Here is a 24,224-nt window from a genome sequence, read left to right as displayed (position 1 = left end):
ATGAGGATTAAACCTGCTTACTGCCTGTTTTGCCCATTGAAATCCTTCCTTCATGGCTGCCTGTCACTACTTAGGAAATCAAGTCTTTTGTTGGTCAGCTGAAGGCTGGCAAAGAACCTGGAGTCGACTTTATTCCTCCTGAATTCCTAAAATGCAACATCAATTGGTAGGCCCCCTTGCTGGCATCCCTTCTTACTTACATCGACCAAACTGGTCATATCCCTAAGGATTGGGGACTGGCAATTATAGTTCCCCTTTTCAAAAAAAGGAGTAGGGATGACCCAACGAACTACAGGTCAATCAGTCTGCTTAGTGTCATCAGCAAATTATATGCGTCCCACCTCCTTGATAAATTTAAAATTTGGCTTGAACAGGAAAATCTGATTTCTGACAAACAGGCAGGATTCAGAGAAGGTAGATGTACTACAGATCACTGCATGATCCTTCAACACCTTATACAGAAATACTCATCAACAAGAGTAGTATCTTTATATGTTGCCTATATTGACCTAAAGGTGGCATTTGACTCTATTTCCAGAGCTAAGCTCTGGGGCAAGCTGGAGGCCACTAACATGGATCACAGGCTACTCTTCCTGATCCATGCCCTACATGAAAATATCTCCCTAAAGGTCAGGTACAGTAAGCTCGGGCATCTTTCAAATGCTGTTCCCACTTTGAGAAGTGTGAAACAGGGCTGCATTTTAGCACCGGCTCTCTTCAACTTCTATATAAATGACTTGGTCAAATCCCTAAACAAGCAGGCCTTTCATCCTCCGAAATTACAGCAACGCCAGATCTCTATTTTATTATATGCAGATGATGCAGCCATCTTGTCAAGAACCCCAGCTGGGCTCAGAAGAGCCCTAAGCACTGCAAGGAAGACTCTCTTAACATAAATTATCAAAAAACAAAAATAATGGCCTTTGGTAAGAAACAGAAGTCTAGAACCTGGACCATCAATGTCCACTTGATTGAACAGGTACAGACCTTCAAATATCTCGGTGCAATATTTCATGTCTCTGGTTCAAAAAAAGTGCATATTGTCCACACAGCAGATATTGGGCAAAAGTTAGCTCACAATATACTTAGATTTCTCTGAACAAAGGGTGGACATTACATCCCTGCTGCCCTAAAACTCTTTAAAGCCAAAAGTTTGGCCCAAAACTTTGGTGAACACCCGAAGGGCTGAGGAAAAGGCTGAAAGAAAGGACCTCAGTACCACTGCGGTTCTGAAAGGTATCAAAAGTATTGGTACCTTTCAGAACTGCATTGGAAACTGAGATATTTTCTGTAACAAACATTTATTGGGACATGAAAGTAAGCGTCCTTCAAATCTACAGTTACGAACCAACAGTGGTTTTCAAAGAGGGGTAAAATATCTCTTAATGACAACATTCTGAACTTTCTTGTTCCATGCAGGTAGGGGACAGTGATTGACCAACAGGGAGGGGGAAAGATGTCTTGGCATCAAAAACTTTGTTTGGTGGAGCCTGGCTGCTCTATGGGGGAACTGGAACTGTCCTTTGACTTATGCCGGAAATACCTCCATCAAGGTTGGTTGGATGGAACAGCGGAAGCAACATTTTGCTGGTTCTGGGGGAAATGTTGGGAGGGTTGAGACGGAAACCGACTGTATCTGAGGTTGTAGTGAGGATAAGGTCTAGGAGGGAACTAGTGCTTGTAAGGTACGACCGGGGTAATGCCTAGGGACCTAGCAGTCAACTTATCATTTTTATTTTCTGGAGGGCATTGTCAGTGGTTGATGAGAAAAGATCATTTCCCTCAAAGATTGGATCCAATGAAGGTGGAGCTGAACAAATCATTTCAATTTTGAATGACCTTGCCATTCTGACCAACTGCTCAGAGTAGAGGCGAAGGTCTTCAGTGGGAGACACAGCAGAGTCCTCTGTAATACATTCGGGAGGGGATGGCTCAGATGACATGTTGAAACTGGATTTGGAGCCGTCGTCGGAATGCATTGGTGGATCAAGTGTTGGTTCCAGAGACTCGGTGTCCACAGGAACGGTTGGAGGAACCGATGCTGGCCTCCCCTTTGCGACTGAAGGACGAGGTTCTGCAGGGTAGTAGTCATCTTGTAGAGGCAGCAGGTAAAGACCTGGAGATCCTTCCATGCCGTAGGTGTAGTAATACTGACTCAGAAGGTTATGGAACCCATGGGCATCTGTGTCTTTTAATGATGTCTAGACAACTCTTGGTGTCAGTTGGAGGCAAGGAAGTTTCTTCCTTCTGTGCAGGTCGCACTGGGGAAAGTGGTAATGGAGATAAAGCCGGCCTAATTCCAAGAGGTCTGGAATCTTGCCCTCTAGAACAGCAGGAACCAAAGCCGATCGGCGTCTAGGAGTTGGCAAAGGAGTTCTCAGAGCCGCAAGTGGGTTGGACACCACTGAGGCGTATGGAATCAAAGCTGAGGATCGCCTTTTCTTTTGCGGTTTTGGAGTTGGGTGCTTTTCAACATGCTTTGACTTCAGCTTGACTTTTTCGACAGCAGCTCAGATGAAGACTGAGATGAGCCAGAATATTTAGGAACTGACTGGTTCATATTGTTGGCACTTGGAGCCGAAATCGCAGATACCAAGGAGGCCCATTCTGGGAGCTGCGGTCCTTTATTAGCGGCCTTCGAAACCTCAGAGTCGGAGTCGGAGGTTTGACTCTCATAGTTCTGATTTTAGGTGCGATGCCCTTTCATGTTGAGCCTTAGATGTGAACTGTTTACTCACGCCACAGCACACTGTATTGTGTGCCTCTTTATAGGCACATGAAGTATTTCTCATGCCCACTGGATTGGGCCATCTTGGATCCACACTTAAGGCATTTCGTGAAGAGTGCCTTCGAAGTCATATTCTTCTTTTTTTCTTGCTCAGAGTTGAAGAGAAGCTTGAAGCACATACTTCTTCAGCAGTGGCTAAAGAAGAACTAAGGCAGGGATCTGCTCGCCCTGCCTTTTATAGCGTGCCCCCTGAAAAAGCACACGAAAAGGCCGGGCGAGTTTTGATACGTCTGCGGCTGGCCTTCGCATGTGCAGTCCCCATGTGGGACTGCATAGAAATCAGAGTTGTTGTTTTTTTAATTACTAGCCACAAAAACTACAAAGAAGGGAAAAAGGGAACAGGGGGAAAGGGAAAAAACAACATATAAAAACACACACTACATCTACAAGTATTGCATTCCCTTCATAATACAATTATTTAAAGTTAAACTTTCTAATATGCTATTAGATTGGTAGATCTTATAAAGTACGAACTACAGTCAGGATCAGGTCTTCTCCCCCCCCCCCCCGCGTCTCGGTCGCAGCTCTCTCTGAACAGCTACAGTAGCTGCGCTTACTCCCTCCTCCCCATTCTCCCCTTCAGATCCTAAATCTTCTCCTTGCTGAAACTCTTGATGATTAAACACAAAGTCCCTCAGCTGTACTTCCGATGTTATCTTGTAGGCTTGGTCTTTATAACTGAACCAGATGCCTTCCGGAAATAACCATTTGTATTTTATTTCACATTTCCTCAGAAGAGCTGCAAACCTTTTATATTTGAATCTTCTTTTCCGAGCTAAAAATGGAATGTCCTTCAATATCTTAACCTTGTTACCCAGAAAGTCCAAGTCCACATTGTACGAATTATATAAGATGGTGTCCCGAGTCTTCTCAGATGAAAAGTCAATAATAGTCTCGCGAGGCAGCTGACGCTTCGTTGCATATTTTGAAGATGTCCGGCGGACTTCCAGAATATCGCTTTTTAACTCTTCTTTAGTTGCCTTTGTGAATGACGCCAAAAGTTCCGACACCAAATCCTTTAAGTTTTCACTCTCCTCCTCCTTCACATTCTGAAGACGCAATACCATCTGAGCACGATCCACTTGTAACCCTATCAATTGACTCTCCAAAAGCTTTACTTCTTTGTTTGTTGCTTTCATGAGTACTGCGTTTTCCCGAGCAGACTGCTCTGCCCCAAACGCTACGTCTTTAATGGTTTTCACCTCGTTTTCAACTGAACCAACCCTTTGACTGATTTCATTTAGCTTATCAACAAAGGGCTTCATAGCTTCAACGACTGACCGCTTAACCACCTCTTCAAGAGACTCTCCTTTCCCCTGCAAAGCAGCCGAAACAGATTTGCCCAGAGCAGGGCTCTGCTTTTTCGTCGCCATCTTGGGGGGGGAGTCCGCCAACTAAGTTCCAAAACTCAATGAAGGGGAAGATATCTGAACCTTCTTAGCTTCAACTCCCACCAATCCTTCGCATAAGCTTAGAATAACAGAAGGGATTCGCTTACTTCCAGGTTTTCACCTTAAATCTGCTTGTTGCCGTTCTCCATGGCCCGGCAGCACGTGATGTGCTGCGCAAGTCTGCCGGCCTCCGTAGGAGCAAACGGGCAATTTACCCCCTGCATCGACTTCAGGGGGCTCTTCCCGCGGTGCTCCGGACCCTGACCCCCTCACTGGGAGTCCTGGGGGTTAACCCTCGCGGGCCAACCACCCGGTCAGGCTGCTCGGGAGCTTCCTCCCGGACCTGCGGAGAGGAGCGTCCGACATGGCCGGGAAAACGAAACTGAATCGAGAAATCAGAGGTTTTTTGTGCTGGTCTACTCCAGCATGGCAAATTGGCATCTTTTTGTTTAGCAAAGGTCAGGGAGGTCAGGGTAGCTGTCAGAGGCTGGTGGAGAAGTTGGCATCTGGGCTTGAGTCCTGTGCCTGCCCAGGGGAGGCAGGCACAGGCACAATGCAGCGATGAACGGCCTAGGAATGGATGGGCCAAGCCAAACCTGAGCAATTGGCTCGGCTCCTGGACGACTCCAGCCTCAGGAAAGAAGCTGTAGAGGGGAGGCAGCTGGGATGGCAAATGGACTAGGAGAAGGGAGGAGCCCACTGACAGCAGGGGGATAGGGATGGGGTAGGAATGAGACATTGGAGGGGTTTAGCTGGTGGTAGGGAGGAGCCCACTGACAGCTGGGGTTGTGACCAGATGCACCAGTAAGTAAGTACTGGCAGTTTTTTTTAAAACAAAAAAGCACTAGAGAGACAACTTTAATTTCAGCAAGGAGTAGATAGACAGCAAAGCTCAATAAAAGGTGCATTTCCTCATCACTGAGTAACCACAGCTAATCTGCTGCATTTTTGGGATTAGGGGATAGTGCTTCCAAATCATAAGGAATGACCTCAGGCTCCTCTCAGGTAACAAACTAGGCAATGAATTTTAATATACCAACTAAACTAATTTCTCTTGAAAGGACATCCCTGCACTATGAAACAATATATGACAATATTTACTGACATAATCTTTTTGGCTTTGAAATAATTTCAGATTTTATTAATACTCTTCTCGACACTGACATTCACTTGCCCCAGAGTTAGACAAATGAGTTCCTTTAAAGTGCATTACTGTTAAAAAAATCAAATTATACCTTAAAAATAATAATTACCACTAACAACTGAAAGCAAATTAAAAAAAAACTCTGTAAGAATTAAAATACAGCCGATAGCCATCTTCCTCAATAAAATTACTTCCCACATCAAAGTTACCCAAGACGAATTAAGAAAAAGACTGATGGATAAACACAAAATGTGCAAGCTGTATTCTGCTTTGTTCAGTGAAGTAATGCTCTGACAAATGAATGCCAGTGGCAAGAAAAAGGTTTTAGTTGCTTCTACACTGGATGAAATTTAAGAAACACTCAGGGTTTGGTCATTGGCGAGATAGGGACAAGTTTCAACAGTGCATTTCCACATCCCCTAACCCTTCTGTGGTCTCATTATCTCTTCCTCTCAACATGAGAGTTCCTACTCTGATTCTCATCAGAATTTTCTGGATCCTTTTAAGCAGAGGTAAAATCTATAATAATCAAAGCCCCCTATAGCTTTGATTTCAGGTTCATCGCATTTCAAACATTCAAATCTGACACTCTCCAATGCTATTTCAACAAAAGTCTGAGCTAAGAGCAACAGATAAAGCTTAAATCTGAACCATATTGAGGATTGCCAGGTCTCTCTATCTTCAAACCAGGGGCAGAGTGGGGAACCGGTTCTTCTGGTGTGCGTGCATGTGCTCTGCAGGGCTTCTGATGACATCACTTCCAGGTCATATTGAAAGTGATGGGGTGTTAGCATTTTTGCTGTGTTCAGAGCCAATTCTTAAAGAAGTGGCCCCACTGAGACCCTGTTTCTTTTGGTTTGAACAACCTCACAGAGGATGTGCACCATTTGGCATGTACTCTGGACAGCTTTCCCACACTTTTTACTCCTGTGCAGGCCAGGTGAGCAGTAGCAGGGGGGCAGCAGTTGGGGAGGGGGAGAACTCACTTGTCCCCCATGGGGGGCTGGCAACTCAAACAAAATTCTCAATGTTCTGCAAAATAAAACTCCCCAACTAAAAGTTTCTAGCAAGCAAAGCTTAGTCCAGAGCCCATTGTACTCCACACTTATGTGTCTTAAGATGATCTTCCCTAGAAAGATGGAAAGAAAAAAAACTTCTCTTACTATTTGAGCTGGAACTTGATGCATTTTTGCAGCAGGAGTCCCAGGGCGTGGGTAAAACTGGTTAATAAAGAGACTTGGAAACTTATACTTTTCTACAAGTTTCATGGTTTCTTGAAAATCATCATCTGTTTCCCCTGGAAACCCACAAATGATGTCCGTAGCAATTGTTATTCCAGGCACTCTGAAATGAAAGAAAACAAAAAAGCATTACATTGAAGAATTAGTTTCTTTTTCTAGCGGAATACCAGGCGTTCAGTAAATCCTGTTCTCAGTTCAAGCTGAAGATCATCTGCAGTAGCTGGTAAAACACAGTGTTATTGAAGAGCCTACAGTACAGTATTTGATGGATTAGGCTGCTTGGTTTCTCTCCAAGAAAACCCTGAAAACTAAATTTTGTGAAAGGACTCATAATTGTTGATGGAGTATTCTTAGCATACACCCCCACCCCTGTAAAATTTCATGATGTTTATGTGTATGAAGACCATGAATGGGCATTAATAAGGGACTGAAAGAGAATTTTTAAAAAATGGACTTTTAAGAAAGAAAAAGAACTGTAGAATGGAACAAGATTTTTAATAACTATTTACTGAACACTGAGTAATTCTCCCCTAAAGTGTTAGAACTGGTGGAGAAAACATGAACAACTCCTTGTGCGACATTTCGTTCTCCTGAACCCCCCAGACCAGTACTTTGTGCATTTATTTATAAACTGTGGACTTGTCAATAAATTCCCAGAAATGCAGAGTAATATTCAAGTAGAACAGGTGACCACCATGATTTAAGAATTATAGGTTAGTTAGTATGTGCAATTGTTGTTAATTATTGCATGTGAAGAACCTTGGCCACAAGGTCTTTAAATATGATTCCACTGAATGGTAAGTGTGTGGAGGGGGGATATGAAAGTGTCAGCAGGTTGGAAATGAGAGGGGTTCCTCATGCAAAAATCTCCCTATCTGATATGTGAAAGATGAGCCAAAGAGAAAGGTAGGAATCTTTTCTCCCCTAAAACATTTCCCAACCTGCCAGGGAAATTTCCTAACCCAACATTTACATTAAGCCTAGATCAGCTTTCAAATAGTATTCTGGGGTATCTTGAATTTTCGTAAAAAGACTTATCAGAGATTCATTAATCAAATCCATTTCAATCACTCTATTTGATTGCCCTCTAAAATGTTTTAATTGTTGTTTTTATGTTTTGTATATATTTTAAGCTATGGTTTTATTGTTTTAATGATGTTTTTATTGTTTTTAATAGTTTAAAATGTGATTTTTTTTATTATGTATGTTTTAATTTGTTTGTTGTCTTTCGTTGTCTTTCAAATAGTATTCTGGGGTATCTTGAATTTTCTAAAAAAGACTTATCAGAGATTCATCAATCAAAGCCATTTCAATCACTCTATTTGATTGCCCTCTAAAATGTTTTAATTGTTGTTTTTATGTTTTGTATATATTTTAAGCTATGGTTTTATTGTTTTAATGATGTGTTTTTATTGTTTTTAATAGTTTAAAATGTGATTTTTTAAATTATGTATGTTTTAATTTGTTCGTTGTCTTGGTGGCTTTCATGAAGGCAGAAAAGTGGGGCATAAATTTGGTTAAATAAATAAATAAATAAATAAATAAATAAATAAATAAATAAATAAATAAATAAATAAATAGTGAATCTGCAAGGAAGCTCTGGCTATAATCTAGGGTGAACTCTCAGTGCATATGAAGCAAGAGTGAAGCTAAACATGCCTGGGCCAGTGCCACGTGTGAACTCCCTATGTGCCTTAGAATCCCAGAATCTTCTGAAATATGCTAAGGTTTCTACTGCAAGTGTTCAGCCATTCTTCAGCATTAACACAGACAGGGTTACCATGAAGCAGGAAGTTTGAAAACTACTGGCTTACATGTCCTAGGGCAACCAGTCCACCTCCTTACTATTCCATATACTAGAAGCACACTGGAAAACATTAGCATTTTTTTTTACCCCCATGTTTTTATTGAAAATGCCAGGAAGACGTCAGAGAGTACAATACCTGCACATTCAAGTATATTCAACATACTTCTGAACTCTTTCAAGATCTGCACTCCAATATCAAAATAAAGCAAAAATCTGCATTCTTGGTTTCTTTTTTCGCTTTACAGGATTTGTAACTCTGCCAGGCCTAAATGAGGCAAAAGATACCACTCTACCAATAAACAGCAAGTAGCACTGTCTGACATTCAAAGGATTAATAGGATGTGTATTACATTTGACAAAAGCCAGTTCTATTTTAGTTATTTCACCCATTTTAATGACACAGCTGGCAGTTGCAAAAGCATGCAATACCTACAGCACTGGCAATGTCATCCATTTCAGATATGTTTGCCAGTTTCTATGGGAACATGAACGGTAAGTTTCAGTCACTCCAGAATTGGTGAAAAGTCCTTGACACAAGTTCCATCCTTCCTCACTGACAAACTACCCTGACACTGGATTAAATTCTTTCCAATTTCAAAATCATAATAAGCATATTGTGCCTAAAGCTCCTTTTGAAATAAGTACCAACTAATTTGATTTGTTTTTTCTGGATGTTTGTTATATTCCAAATAAAAGAAACTATGAAAGTTAGCTGTAGATTTAATTACAAACACAAAGGTTAACCACAACCTGGTCAAGCAGGACCAACCCAAGCCATTAAAAACATGCTAAACTTTCCCCATCATTACAGACAGCATTCAATCCCCATAATGAAACATAACAAATATTTGAAGTTAAAGTGAAGTACTTAAAAAGCTTAGGGAGTTATATGACTCTTGATCAACTTGCTGAATTTTATGTAACAAGCGGGGACCTGCAAGGATTTGTGAGGGCATCTCATTTAACCCTCCCACAATATTTCCTCTGTCCATTCCTTGAAAGCCCCTATAGTCTCTCCCCCCTTTTCCTAATTCATTCTCTCCTTCCCACCACCAGCCAACTTACCTTTACCTGCCCATTTTCAGCTTTATTCCCTTCCCTTTCCTACCCCAGAAAAATTATGGCTGACTTGTGTAGCGGTGGCTGCAAGACCCAGCTACACATTGGAAACTGGCAAGGACTTGCAGGGGCTACCTCACTTTCCCCTGTATATCCTTCCCCACACTTTATCCTTTCCTTCCTCTTGGCAACCTCCATATTCACCTACCTTTCCCTGCTTCCTTCACTCCTTCCCACCCACCCACCTTTTTCTGCCCCTCATTTTTGGCTATATTGATATTTTATTTACTTTATTTATACCCTGCCTTTCTCCGTAAGGGGGACCCAAAACAGCTTGTAACATTCTCCTTTCCTCCAGGATGTCCGTGAACTCAGTATGTTGGAGGTGCAGCATGGGACTTTATCCAAGAGCTCCTTGACATGCAGACTGAGAATGTTATGCACCATGGTACTGGGAAGAGCACAGAATAGGCATTTTGCAAAACTGAGCAAGCACTTTGCATTTATGCTCGGGGGCGGGGAAGAGCTACGTCCAGAATGTTTTACTAGCATCTCTCATTGCAGACCCCCACCAGGTACCCGTTGCTCCAGAGGCTCAGCTCAAAGGGACAGTGATGAACTGAAAATAAGAGGGAGCTGGGGAGCCAGCTGCTCTGACTCACTTGGCCACGTCTGCCTCCTTGTCCCCCCTCACATCAGGCTGGGCCGGGGGGGATGGCTTGACCCTTGCCCTCTAGTCACCATGGCCCATGTCTAACTAAGAGAGAAGCTTCCAGGGAAGCATACTCGACTGAGCTGCCTTGGGCAGGGGTGGGTAGGAGACAAAGGATAGGGGCTGTGTGCAGACTACCTTGACTGGACTCCCCCCCCCCCATACAGAGCACAGGGCATAACTGTGGGTTAGTCTGCCTCTGTACTCCCCTGCTAATGTGGGTAAGCAATTGCTAGACTCATTTCTTCACAGAGTCAAAGTGCCATGCAGCAATAGCAGGAGCAAATCAAGCTAACACAGTCACAGAGCAGTTCTGTGCTGGATGGGTGTATTTGGATGCCAGCGACCTCTGCCTCAGTGGAGTCTCCTGCTTCCCCCATGGGGCCATAGACCTTCCTGAGGTGCAGCACACCTGGTCTTGCCATTGTTGCGCATCTCTCTATTTTCCTTCAGGCAGGTGGCAATCCAACGAGGAGACTTGGGAGCACAGTTGTCACAAACCCCTGCAAACTTCTCAGACGCATTTCCAGCCCAGCTCCAGGAGCATTCTCCCTCAAGCAGCCATTGGACCTGCGAGTCTGCCTTGCTCATGAGCAAGCAGCACAAGGGATGGCTCAACCTGCTGCAGAAAGGTCCCTGGGAGCAGCGTGCACAGACACAGTTGCCATGCCTGACAAAGGGAGTTTGCAATCTGTGTCCAGGCATCCCCTTCACATTTGGCATTTTGATAAAGTTTGCATTGTTCCACAACTCTCCCCCTGTTTCCTTGTGTGCAGACGACGACAGTAGCTCAATGCCCCCCCCCCCGCCTCAACTCCTCCCCTCACCTGTCATTTCCCATAGGGCTGTATTTCACACACCCCAAAGGGTGGCCTTTGGCTCAGGGATGGTAATGCTGGAGTGGCTCCTGCCGGCTTCCTAGGTGCTACTGGACCTCTGTTTTTTTTCCCTGCTGCACAGCAGAGCAGTGGTTTGTTGGCACCTCAGAGGCTGAGCCCATACTTAGCTCTCCACCTCCCTTCTTCCCCCTCAGAACACTGCAGGGGGCTAGGGCTGTTTCCACACAGCTTACCTTGTTCTGGAAAACAGTGAAATCTCACACGAAATCGCACGAGAAGATGCGATAACGGCGTCTTCTCGCGAGATTTCGCGCAAGATTTCCAGAACAAGGTAAGCTGTGTGGAAACGGCCTGGGTGTGACTTGGAGGGTCATCAAAGATGATGTGTGGCTACTCTGAGGAGCGGGGGCTCTAGAGATTCTCATACGCTCCCACAGGACTGCTAGTATCTGATAAGCCATGCAGTTGGTTAACACATGGGGGGACACCACTGCCATGGATGCTACAGAGGGGAACTTGCCATGTAATGGCCAAAATGATTAATCTCTAGGTCACTCCATCTGCTAGGCCATCCAGCTCCCCACTTTGCCACGTGTGTGTGTGGGTTCAGTCCTGAGGCTTTAGCCTTTCTCTTTCTTCTTCCCACATTAGGTTTGTACCTGGAGCCCCAACCATGCTATCCTCCCAGCATCTTTCCACCGAGCCATGCTGATCTGTGTGATATTCTCTGCGGCCCCCATGTGGCTGATTAGTGATGCCAGAGTTGCAGCAGATATCTAGTCCCTGCTGGCATGTCTCTTGGGAACTTCATCTCCTAGCTCTTTGGCCATTTAGTGTTTTCTTTTACAACGTGCTATAATAGTCTATGGTGGTAAAGAGTGCCCTCAAGTCATAGATGACTTATGGTGACCCCCCCCCGGTGGAGTTTTAAGGGCAAGAGACTAACAGAGGTGGTTTGCCATGGCCTGCCTCTGCAACCCTTGTCTTCGCTGGAGGTCTCCCATCCAAGTACTAACCAAGGCCAACCCTGCTTAGCTTCTGAGATCTGATGAGATCAGGCTCACCTGGGCTATCCAGGTCAGTTTATAAATAAATCTTTTTAGGGTTTTAAAAATGATGTCTATTGCTTTATGTACAGAAGAGAAGCACAAGGGATGACACATCTAGTTTTCTGTATTCATCAAAATAAAAAAGAACCAAGTCGGGGATCCTATGAAGAGCCTATATCAGTGTATTTAGCCAGAGGGATTCCAGGTGACTACCTTTTCCTCTTTCCACTGTGATGGCTTATGGCCTCAACAAGATTCTTCCCCACCTACACTCTTGGGCTACCACCCTCTCTCATAAAACGACCTTTGATACATTCCAATTAAGCTAGGGTGGAAAGAAAGTAAATCGCCAAAGTATGACAAAAAAAGTTTAAATAGGAGAGGCATATTTCTTTAATTCCAACTTAATTAAATGATCTATATACAAAATACAATTCAGTTAAAATCAATGATACTTCATTTCAAGCTCTTGTAACTGCTTGGCAATAGACATTTGTGTTAGCATCTCTGTCAGTAATGTTGGTATAACCTTCAAGCAACATGTTCTACATTTATTTGATGCTTCACCAAGTAATTTACCCCGCCCCCCAATTGACCATAGTGTGTTCATATCCTTAACCAAGTTTTTATATTATCCTGCCAAGTAGTGTGGGAGAGCTTTGTTACTCTGCAAATGAACAGTGCTTTGTTAGTTAGAAGTATTTTTACTTCTAAAAGTAAAAATATATTTATTTATATATTTGCCCTATATGCTAATGTGTAAAACCTGCCAAACACCTTATCAGAAGCCCTACTTCAGCATCAGATTTGGTGTCCCCCCCACCCTAGTTTCCTAGGACCCAGTTAGCAGTGGTGGCAACTACCCTGCCCCTGCAATGGGGTCATCCTAACCCCTGGGAACTGACACTAATTAACTCCAGTCTTTCCAATAAGCCCAAAGTGTCAAGAAAAAGCAATGTCCTTCACCAGAAAGTTGTCTCCATCTTTGAAAACAAGGAATTTGTTTTACACTTGTACAATATAAGTATAGAGGCTGATTAATTTCTATGGACATGATGGCTGAGCATTTTATTTTCTTTTGAATTTGCTAGTTTGATTCCTTTCCCCTTTTCCTTTTGCCTTCATATCTGATGGAAGAAAGTTCTCAAAACATGCCTGTCTGTCTATGATACCAAGAGGTCAAGGAAAGGAGATCTGCAGCCCCTGCTCACACATACTAGAACATTCTGCTACCTTTTTGAACAAGAGTTTTTAACCAGAGAGTACAGATAAAGTTATTTGTGGTCTATGTTGACTTTACACCAGTCCTGTAGCTAAGCTCTAGATATTAATAAATTGCCTCATTGCTACAACAGAGGTAGGAAAAATATTCTTAAAAGGAAGAGGACTAGGCAAGCCAGAATTAGGCTGGAAATTGAAACATTTTAATTTTAAATCAGGATTTCCTTGGGGGAGGAGCTTTCCATTAACACTATGGTGCATATTTTATATCTATCAGAATTCTCGACATTAAGTTCATGTCAGCGAAACAAACCTTTTTCTTTGCTGCTACAACAAGAACAGACACTCCTAGAATTGGTTTCTTTCAGCAGTTGCAGACTAAATACCTAAATGCACCTACCTTTCACCACTGATTACTTTGAAGAAATCATTTTAACTTCAACACCCACTCAGTTTACTAGTTTTAAAAATAACATACACTTTCCACCCAAATGAACCCTTACACAAAACTTCATTAAAGATTTATAACTGCAGATCATTACTGTTTTATGACTTTAAAATTACAGACTTAAGACAAAAGCTCAACATCCTTAAACTTCATTTCCATTAAATCTCTAATAAATGCCATCTGGTGTGTACTTTGGGGATATAATACCCGTCAAAAACTCAGCCATATTATGAGAACCAGCACCAAGTTTATCTGAAATGCATATTTGAACAGATGTGTTTAAATTACATCTCCTTCTACGCACATGCATAAATTCAGAGCAAGCATGTGTTGATTTAAAATGCATAAAAGGGGGATTTGGAGAATGCATCCAAAGTGAATGGCACCTTGATGGATCAAGGATCACATCACAAAAGGTCAGAACCAAAACTAAGGTTTGCATTTATTAAGGGAAGCATCAGGGAAATGATCATGTGAACTGGCTTAACATTTGCTGCAGGGCAGCAGCCACTGAGAACTGTCACTAATTTTCTATTGCTCCTCCGTATGTAAAACCTTTGAAGTATAATAAAAAATACAGCTTATCATATTTTAATAGGAGAAAATATTACCCAGCCTTAAACTTCTTGGTTTGGGCTTTTACAGTTTTACCCAGTTATGTGCTCCTTCAATGTGGCATCAAAATGAGAAAGGAATAACACATGTATTCTTTCTCATTTGGTATGAAAAAAGATCCCCAGAATTATAACTCCCCCCTCTTAATTCTGCACTGAAGGCCAGCTTTTTAATCACATGATCAGTGAGAAAACTAAATCAACTCTGGTATACAATATCCCCTGTAACTTAGGGATATTTCTTCAGGCTAATGACAAAAAATTCCTCTGCAGCCAGTATCACGTTTTTCTAGTCACAGATACAACGGGTACATCCAGTCCTAGACACACAAATCCTACACAGAATATATATGATGCAGTATACAGAGAGTTGGACCAGAGAGACCCAAGTTTAAATCCTCATTCAACCAATGCAAGGTCTTTCACAGCCTCACCTGCCCAGAAGTATTTTTGTGGAAAAACAGGGTGATTCAATGACTGAATTAGCCTTGAACTTCACAAGATGTTTGGAAGAACAAAAGCAGATATGTGAGATTCTTCAGTTTTTGTTTTGTACTTACAATCAGAAGTACAACTCATTTTTCCTTATTTAGGTCCCTATTTGAGTGACTAAAATGGCCTTCATGTAAATCAGCCTAATCTCAGGAAGAGGAGAGAACATTACTTAAAAGCACTTAATAACTCCACACACACATCCAAAATGGATCCAAAGGGAGGCTCATAACACAATTTAACAAAGCCAGTTTGGTGTAGTGGTTAAGAGCGGCAGGACTCTAATCTGGAGAACCAGGCTTGGTTCCCTACTCCTCTGCCTGAAGCCAGCTGGGTGACCTTGGGCTAGTCACAGCTCTATTGGAGCTCTCTCACCCCCACCCATCTCTTAGGGTGATTGTTGTGAGGATAATAATAACACACTTTGTAAACCACTCTGAATGTGGCCTTATGTTGTCCTGAAGGGCGGTATATAAATTGAATGTTATTATTATTTTTATAAACAACTAAAAGCAATCCCTACCCCCAAGACCAGACAGATAACCATATAGCAACACGCCATCAGAAAAATAAAATTTCATAACTAGAAAACCATAATGCTAAACGGAGACACTCATGTGCTCCCTCCCTCCAAACCAGCCATGGCGACTGAAGGGAACCTCCATGTCCTGAGGCAGTAAACTCCTGAATTTCACCACCAGGAGGCAATATCCTGAGAAAGCCTTAGGCTCTTTCCTGCTTGGTTATTTAGTACAAAAAATTGGCCAGTGTGTGAAACAGGATGCTGGACTTGATGGAATACTGGTCTGATTCAGCAGGCAACTCTTCTGTTTTCTGTTGTCTGACCCAATAGTTTCAGTGTAGCAGAATTCCATGAAGCTGAAGCAGTTAAATTTGTGTAGTAAGAAGATTTATATACAGCTGCCTCCCTCCGGATTGCATATTAACCCTGTATTAAAAAAACCTCATACATTTGCTTCTGAAATGGTCATCATCATAAACCAATGAAGACTTTTAAAGTTCAGAAACTAACTCTTGAGAAAAGCTCTTCAGTGGAGTCAGGATGAGAAAAAGGATAAGGCTGGAAAACAAGTGGGTTAGCTTATCAATAATTACATGAGCCAGAAGCTATTCTAGATGAAACTGTATCAGCTCAATAAAAAGCCATTGCCCTAAGGCATGATTTACAATTTTTTTATTGTTCATATCAGCAAAGTGCTTCTCTTTAATGGTTCACTACATCTATGGTTACTTCACAAATCAGTCAATGTTTTGAAACATGTTACTAAGACAGCAGCACATCTAACAGTTCTTTGAAAAATTAAAGTGAATGATACTACTTTAAAAGCTATGGTCCTGAGACCTCAGGGGCATGACAGTGACAGACAAAACACCAGACTAGGACATTATTTTAAAACCTTTTAAAGAAACTTTTTAACATTTGAGTGAGTGGGATTCTGAAAGGAAAATGAAGACAGTCTGGCTTTTATTGCTTTTAACCAATGTGCCCTCCAGAATTAATGTCCACCTAAACTAATATAAGGTCTACTAAATTTTTCAATAGTCTTTGCCTTAACAAGATAGATTTGAATAAAAGCTGACTTTTATTTATTTTTATTTTATTTCCTTCATTTATATGCAACTTTTCTCTCCAATGGGGACTCAAAGTGGCTTACATAATTCTCCCCTTCATCTTATCCTCACAATAACTCTGTGAGGTAGGTTAGAATAAGAGTTTGTGACCCTAGGTGTCACCTAGCAAGCTTCCCATGGCAAAGTGGGGATTTGTACATGTGTCTCTTAGGTCCTAGCCCAACACTCTAACCATTACATCATGCCAGCTCATTTATATCTCAACGGGAGAATGAACTTTTCTTTTCTTTTCTGCTATGCTTTGGGGAAACCTATATTATTTTTTTTGCACTGGGCATACCTTAACCCAATGAGTATCCTGGATCCCCATGTTAAGACTCTAGCAAAATACAGATAGGTCTCCCATAGGGTTGCTGGTACCCCAGTAGAGCAGGGGATCCCTCACTCCCACCCTTCGCCCCCACTTACTTGGCTGGCAGGGGGAAAGGGCAGGGGAACAGGCCTCCCAAGGAGTACACCTGGTGCAGTGCAACGAAGTCACAAGCTACTTTGTGCATGCACGATGACCTTCAAAAGGTAAGTGCTGGGTTCCCCACCCCTCCCACTGGGAGGGTAAGAAAAGTTGGTAACCCTAGTCTCCTGCCCTCTAACTACAACATCATCCAGCTTTCTTACTTTCTACCTTCCTTCCCTTTAACTTCAAGCCTGAGGAAGAATTCTGTATGACTCAAGAGCTAGCTCATTGTTTTATTATTTTTAGTTGTCCTTATAGAGACATTTGGATTTTTAATAATGGATCAACATGGCTGTCTGAGTTCCCAACAGATTTCACAGCCTTATTACAATGTAATTTGCATGCTTATCATCAAGATGTAAGTGAAATATTACCATCATCCTTAGTGTTCCAATTCAACTCTGGTAAAAGACATAACTGAAACAAGTAAGAAGGAAGATGATCTCTGTACACAGAGGCCATGCCTCCAGAGCAGCTTCTTGGGCTTTCAAATAACACTGGAATTACAGCAAACAATATGTGGAAAACCCAAGAAGGTATCATGTTGCCCACAATCTGGATTCCCCCCCCCCCTTCGGTATCTTATAGCATGCATCACCTGCCCTGATCTTACCATACAGGCTAGCAAGATGTTACAGGATTTGCACGAGTGGTATGTGAAAAGTGAACAAGTTCTTATACCAGGCAAGATTCCCTGCACTAACTCATTAACACACTCTTTAATTGCCTTGCTATCCTTTTGTTTCTTAAGGTCATTCTCATTCAAGGAGGGCAATTTGTTTCAAGAGAAAAGTCAATTTTAATTATCCAACAAATCTACAGTATACTTTGCCACACCTTGTCTACCTTTGAGAGAAAGTCAGTGCATTATGCATAATGCAAAGGTGGAATAACCTTAGATCAATAAACTTGTTGGGAATATGACACTAAAAAGTCCAGTTCCTGTGTCTATTTGATCAGACAAAGTGTCCCTCTTTCGATGCTCATATGTAGAAAGGATGATTATTGCCAATTATCACAACAGACCTACATATCACACCCCATGCTGTCCCCAAGGATCTTCTCCAACAGCAGAAGCCGGCGTGGGGGGAGCTGTAGCCAGAAGACAGATTTGGAAATGAAACTGACAATCCAGAAGTGGAGTGTCACTAACGATCCTTTGAGTCCAACTTATTTTGCACTTAATTTCTAATAAAATCTGAGGTGCTGTGAATATTTTTACATCTTAGAAATTTCTTAGTAAAACAATCACTCAAACATGAGAAGTACATTACCTCCATGGGATCTCAAGATATTCAATAACATGCACTTTAAAGAATATCTCTCTCTATTTTGGCACACTATTACAGTAAAAGATTGCATATATTTTATCCAATCACTGGCCGGGCTGTATTTTTAGTTTTTATTATTAAACTAACAAACATATATTGTAAACAACATGAATGTAAATAAACATTTGACAACAGCATAAACATTATAAATACGAATAAACTCTGATTGCAAACAATATAAACACAGGTAAACATAGTACATAAAGTAAGAACACATAAACCTCTTGGATTATAGTAAAAAGTATAATAGTAAACAATAGTAAACAATGCACATGGTCCAACGTTACCCTGAAAACTTGGAAAGAAAATTACTACCATCCTATAAACCAGTTCTAAATCTTTCTCACCTCAGGGATTCATACATAAATGGTGAGTTTATTCTCCAGACTTATGCCTCAGATTCAGTGGAACTATTCTAGAACAGGAAGGGAAGATACATGTCTGTCTGTGGCACATTTTTGCTGCTATCAAAAGACTCATGAATAGGGATGTTGCCTTCATTAATAATTTCCTAATTTGGAACGTGAAATAAGGCTGTTAATGATGCTTGCCTTAAAACCAACATAAGCATTATGGCTCCAAGTTGTTACATGGTCTTGATTCTAATCAGAGCCACAGAAATCCTCCCCCTCTTTCTTTTACCCATTCAACTGACCAGATGCAGAAAGGAGGGAGAGCTCTTGTTCCCTATTCCTTACACCTTTAAAGCTGGTAAGGCAGTGTCCCAGATGCCAGAAATACCAGCAAACACACTTCCCAGAATATCTAGTGCTTGGGATAAAGGAGTGCCTTCCTGGCAGCTGATATAGCTAGGTACAGGGCTCCTAGCAAGCAGGTTTGAGGATTCATAGGAAAGCTTGTAGCACTATGACATTTCTGGGATTGTTTTGGGGTTCCTAAATTTCAGAAATGAGCTTTGAAAAACCTCAGATTTTCTGTTATTTTACTTAGCTGGGTCAATTTACAAACTTGGGGTAGATTGCTCATTCATAGGCAGTTCTAGGTCTCATCTTTTGCCATATCCAGCCCCAAACAGCATTCAGTGGATTTGCCCCAGTTTTATAACCTACTATTTGTTCAATGTATTTATTTTAAGACATTCTTAGCCTGCTTTAAGAAGGATTAACAGTGGGTTACAATGATTTTAAAAATATACCACAAATAGAAAAAAAATTAAAAAATATGAATGCTGCAAACTCAAACAACTAGAAAACATTTCTCTGTTTAACACTGCCATGCAGTGGAAATGCAAAGGAGTGTTGCAAGGAGTTAGGTGATATGTCACAATTCCCTCCCAATGTCTCTCACCCAAAGTCATAAGGAGCTGTTTCCCCCTCCTGCAAGGGAGTGTATGCCTTTAACAGGCAAAAGTTTAACCAGCCAACTCTAGGAGGGCATGTGATGTGTTATTACTCCCAAAGTTAGTAATGGTTGATTAAGAACACCTTCTGTTCTACATAAGCCAGAAGAAACTTAGCCAGAGGAGCCAGGAGGAAGAAAGGGTCAGAGATGAAAGCTAGAGCTTCCACAGGATCAGAGAGAACTCTGGACTCATTCCAGGGAGGGGCAGTTTGCCATTCCCTGCTAGGTTGTAAGCACTGTCTTACTTTTGTTAACATACTAAGCATTGTTTTCTGTTTGTTTAATAAACTCTTTTTGATTTGAACAAACCCCGTTTTGGCACACTTGTGTCTTCCAAATCCTGAAAGAACCATTGCCATTTTGGTAAAGCATTTGGCAAAACATGCTGTGAATATGCTAAAAGTCTGGAGACTGTCCTGATATATTCTAGACCTGGGCACGAACGGAAAAAAAACCCGAACAAGCTGTTTGTTGTTCGTTGCCATCCACAAACAACAAACAACGAACAATAACGAACATGACCCTGTTCAGAAACATGTTTGTTGTTCGTGGTCCATTAAAGATCCCTTTAAAAACAGGGTTAACATACCTGTAACTTATGTTCATCGAGTTCTTCTGTGCTGACACACATGGGGACTGCGCAGGCGCAGGCCAGCCGCCGGAGAATTTTCTAGAGCTTCCAAGGCTCCGAAGGGGCCGTTTGTCGCGCGCCTCAGCGACCGTCTTCCCGCCCAAACGGTCACGTGATCCTACAGCGACCAACGGCCCCTTCCCTCAGTTCTCCTTTGCCGCCGCTTGACCAACACACTTCAGCCATAACACCTTAAAAACACCAATATCCGTTACAGCCATCACAGTATTGTGCATTGGAGTTCACAGCGGGGTAGGAGGGAGGGTTGTGTGTCAGCACAGAAGAACTCGATGAACATAAGTTACAGGTATGTTAACCCTGTTTTCATCTTCGTTCTTCTGTGACTCCACACATGGGAGTGTACCAAGCTTCACACAATAAGGAAGGCGGGGGTGAAGTCCAACACAATTTTATTGAACAAACAAGAACAACAATAAATAGATATGCATATATACATCTATGTAAAAAACTGTGTAAGGACACATAAATATTCAATATTTACATATATACACACCCCCAGGTACATATATACACACTGTCACTCAAGGGTACCCAGCAGGTACGCCAAGAAAGTCATTCCAAAACTCCCTCAGGAAAAAAGGGAGTGTAAGACAGCCTTGGCCACAGATACATCCTGCTCCGCATTGACATCAACGGCGTAATGCCTGACAAAGGTGTCTGCAGAGGACCATGTGGCTGCTTTACAAATGTTAACCAGGGGCACCCCCCTGAGGAGTGCCGAAGAGGATGCTTGGGACCGCGTGGAGTGGGCTCTGACATGGAGCGGGCAAGCCACCCCTGCCAGGGAATAGGCCTTGCTAATGGCCGTCACAATCCACCTAGATAGGGTCTGCGAGGAAGCCCTGTTACCCTTGTCCTTGGCCCCAAAACATACAAACAGGTGAGGACAGGTGCGGAATTCCTTTGTCCTATCAAGGTAATAGGCTAGGGCCCTCTTCAAGTCTAGGGAATGGAGGGCCTTTTCCCCCTTAGAGGAAGGTTGAGGAAAGAATGCAGGCAGTGAGATATCCTGCGAGAGGTGGAAGGCGGACACCACCTTGGGCAGGAACCCGAGGCAGGGACGCAGGACCACCTTGTTGGGATGAAACACAAGAAAGGGAGGGTCAGACCGCAGTGCAGACAGCTCACTGACCCTTCTGGCCGATGTGACGGACACCAAGAATGCTACCTTGTAGGATAGCATATCCAAGGGGCAGGTAGCCATAGGTTCAAATGGAGGCAACATGAGACGTGAGAGCACCAAGGACAGCGACCACTGAGGCACTGGCGCTGACACAGGTGGGTAAAGATTGTACATGCCCTTAAGGAACTGGTGGGATTGTGGGTGAGAAAACACCGTAGCACCCTCAACTCGGGTGTGAGCAGCTGATATCGCTGCCAGGTGGACCTTGAGGGAGGAAGCCTTCAAGCCCAGGCCACGCAAGTGGCACAAATACTCGAACACAACCCCCAAGGGACTGTTGTCAGGCACCACTCCTCTGGCAAGTGCCCAGAGCTCAAACCTGCGCCACTTGGCCGCATAAGCGCGCCTAGTGGATGGCCGACGAGCATTCAGGAGGACCCTCTGTACCTCGTCAGTAAAGCCTATCGGGGAGGAACGATCCGCCAAGCCGTTAGGTGCAGCTTCCTGGGATCGTGGTGGACCAGGCTCCCGCTTAGGAGAAGGTCTTGCCGAGGGGGCAGACTGACATATGTCCGTTGGGACATCCGCAGGAGCTTCGGGAACCAAACCTGCCGTGGCCAGAAGGGGGCCACCAGGATGCAGTCCGTCCCGTCCTCCTCTATCTTGCACAGGACCCTGGGAATCAAGGGGAACGGAGGAAACATGTAGTGCAAGCCCTGCGTCCACGTAAACTGGAAGGCATCCCCAATAGAGAGGGGGTCGCTCCCTGCCCTGGAACAGAACGTGTGGGCCTTGGTGGTCGCCGCAGTGGCGAACACGTCTATCACTGGATGACCCCACATCCGGAAGATCGGCCCAACGCACTCTCCGTTCAGTTCCCACTCGTGGTCTAGTAACGGGGCCCTGCTGAGGGCATCTGCCCGGGCATTGTCTGACCCAGCCACGTGTATAGCACGGAGCGACACGCCGTTCTTGATAGCCCACTGCCAAGTGAGTGTGGCTTCCCGGCACAGGGCCATGGACACTGTGCCCCCCTGCTGATTCACGTAGTACATGGCAGTCGTGTTGTCCGTCTGCACCAAGACATGACGATTTCTCAGCAGTGCTGTAAGAGACACAAGTGCGAAACGAATGGCCCTTAGTTCAAGCACATTGATATGGAGGGTCTTTTCCCTGTCAGACCAGACATCTTGCACCGACACATCACCACAGTAAGCCCCCCATCCCAACAGAGAGGCATCAGTGGTAACCGTGATGTCATGGTGTTGATACCCGAAAGGGGTCCCTCTAAACAAGTTGTCATCAGACAGCCACCAGTCCAAGGAGGAGAGGATGACCCTCGGGATAGAGAATTTGAGGGACGGAGGGTGCAGTAGAGCATCATACCTCCGCACAAACCAGTTCTGGAGAGGGCGCATACGCAGCCTAGCGAAAGGCACCACTAGGCTGCCATATGCCCTAGTAAGCACTGGATAGTGCGCACAGACTGGAACCGGTTCCTTTTAAACATGGACACTAGACCCCTTAGGGACCGAGCCCTCTCCAAGGGGAGCAGGGCCTTACCCTCCACAGAGTCTAAAAGCGCACCAATGTAGGACACCTTGCAGCTGGGCACCAGCTTGGATTTCTCCAAGTTCACCAGGAGCCCCAGGCGTTGGCAAGTGCTAAGTACCAAGCCAATGTCCTGCACCAGCCTAGACTCCGATTCGGCCACGATGAGCCAGTCATCGAGGTACGGAAAGATGGTACAGCCTTCTTCCCGTAGGAAGGAAACCACAGGGGCCACACATTTAGTGAACACTCGTGGGGCAGTGGACAGGCCAAAGGGGAGCACCTTATACCGGAAAACCCTATGCCGGTAAACAAAACTCAGGTACTTCCTGTGCTCCTTCCGTATGCCCACGTGAAAGTATGCGTCTTTTAAGTCAAGAACCGCAAACCAATCCCCTTGCTTCAGTAAGGCGATCACCGCCGCCAACGTAACCATTTTGAACTTGGTCACCTTGAGGAAGGCATTAAGGCCCCTCAGATCTAAAATGGGACGTAAACCCCCATCCTTCTTAGGGACCAGGAAGAACCTAGAGAAGAAACCCTTCACAGAGTCCTCATAGGGCAATTCTTCCACAGCACCCTTGGCCAAGAGCGACACGATCTCCGCATCCAGCTCGGCCATAGTGTTATTGACAGCTGTCAGGGGTGAACTGCATCTAGGCAGCTCAACGAACTCCAGCCCGTATCCCAGTTCAACAATAGTTAAGACCCATGAGTCAGACGTTATTGACTCCCACTCAGAGAGGAGTGGACTAAGTCTGTCCGAAAAGTTCGGGGATACGGCTGGCGCGACCCGTCAGTACTGCCTCCCGGTGCCCTGCTGGTCTTTCTGCTGGGCCGGTTGCTGTGCCTGACGAGGCTTGAAGGGCCGACGCCTCCTCTGCTGTTGTGCGGGAGGGTAAGGCCGCTGCTGGTAGGCAGGATACTGATGGTAGCCCGGCCGCTGCTGTTGGTATCTGCCCTGGTAGTGGTAAGGACCAGACCTGGGAGCGTACCGTGACCTGGAGGAGGGCTTGTCCGCTGGAGCCAGACCCAAAGACCGCGCCGTCTGCCGGTCCTCCTTCTTTTTCTTCAGGGTCTCGTCGGTCGATTTGGAAAACAGCGAGTCCCCCTCAAATGGCATGCTCTCCACCCTGGAACGTAACTCTTGGGACAGGGCCGTAGACCGCAACCAGGAGTGGCGCCTGAGGACCACCGCCGACGCCATACCTCTAGCAGCAGTGTCAGCAGCGTGGCTCCCAGCGTTCATCTGCTGCTTAGACAGCCTCACAGCCTCTGTCTGCAGCAGGGACA

At 44.0% G+C, this 24,224-nt stretch overlaps 1 protein-coding gene across 2 annotated transcripts in view; it reads right to left on the bottom strand.

Moving 5' to 3' along the window:
• CDKAL1 (CDK5 regulatory subunit associated protein 1 like 1) overlaps positions 1-24,224 on the bottom strand; it is a 480,236-nt gene that overhangs the window by 109,123 nt on the left and 346,889 nt on the right. For both annotated transcript variants that reach the window (XM_054985473.1, XM_054985474.1), the window contains one exon: positions 6,487-6,667. In XM_054985473.1, coding sequence (XP_054841448.1) covers positions 6,487-6,667 — 181 coding nt within the window. The remainder of the gene's footprint in view (positions 1-6,486; positions 6,668-24,224) is intronic.

The sequence above is a fragment of the Eublepharis macularius genome, chromosome 7, assembly GCF_028583425.1.
Source record: "Eublepharis macularius isolate TG4126 chromosome 7, MPM_Emac_v1.0, whole genome shotgun sequence".
Classification (NCBI taxonomy): Eukaryota; Metazoa; Chordata; class Lepidosauria; order Squamata; family Eublepharidae; genus Eublepharis; species Eublepharis macularius.
This window is presented reverse-complemented; position numbering and strand designations above follow the sequence as displayed.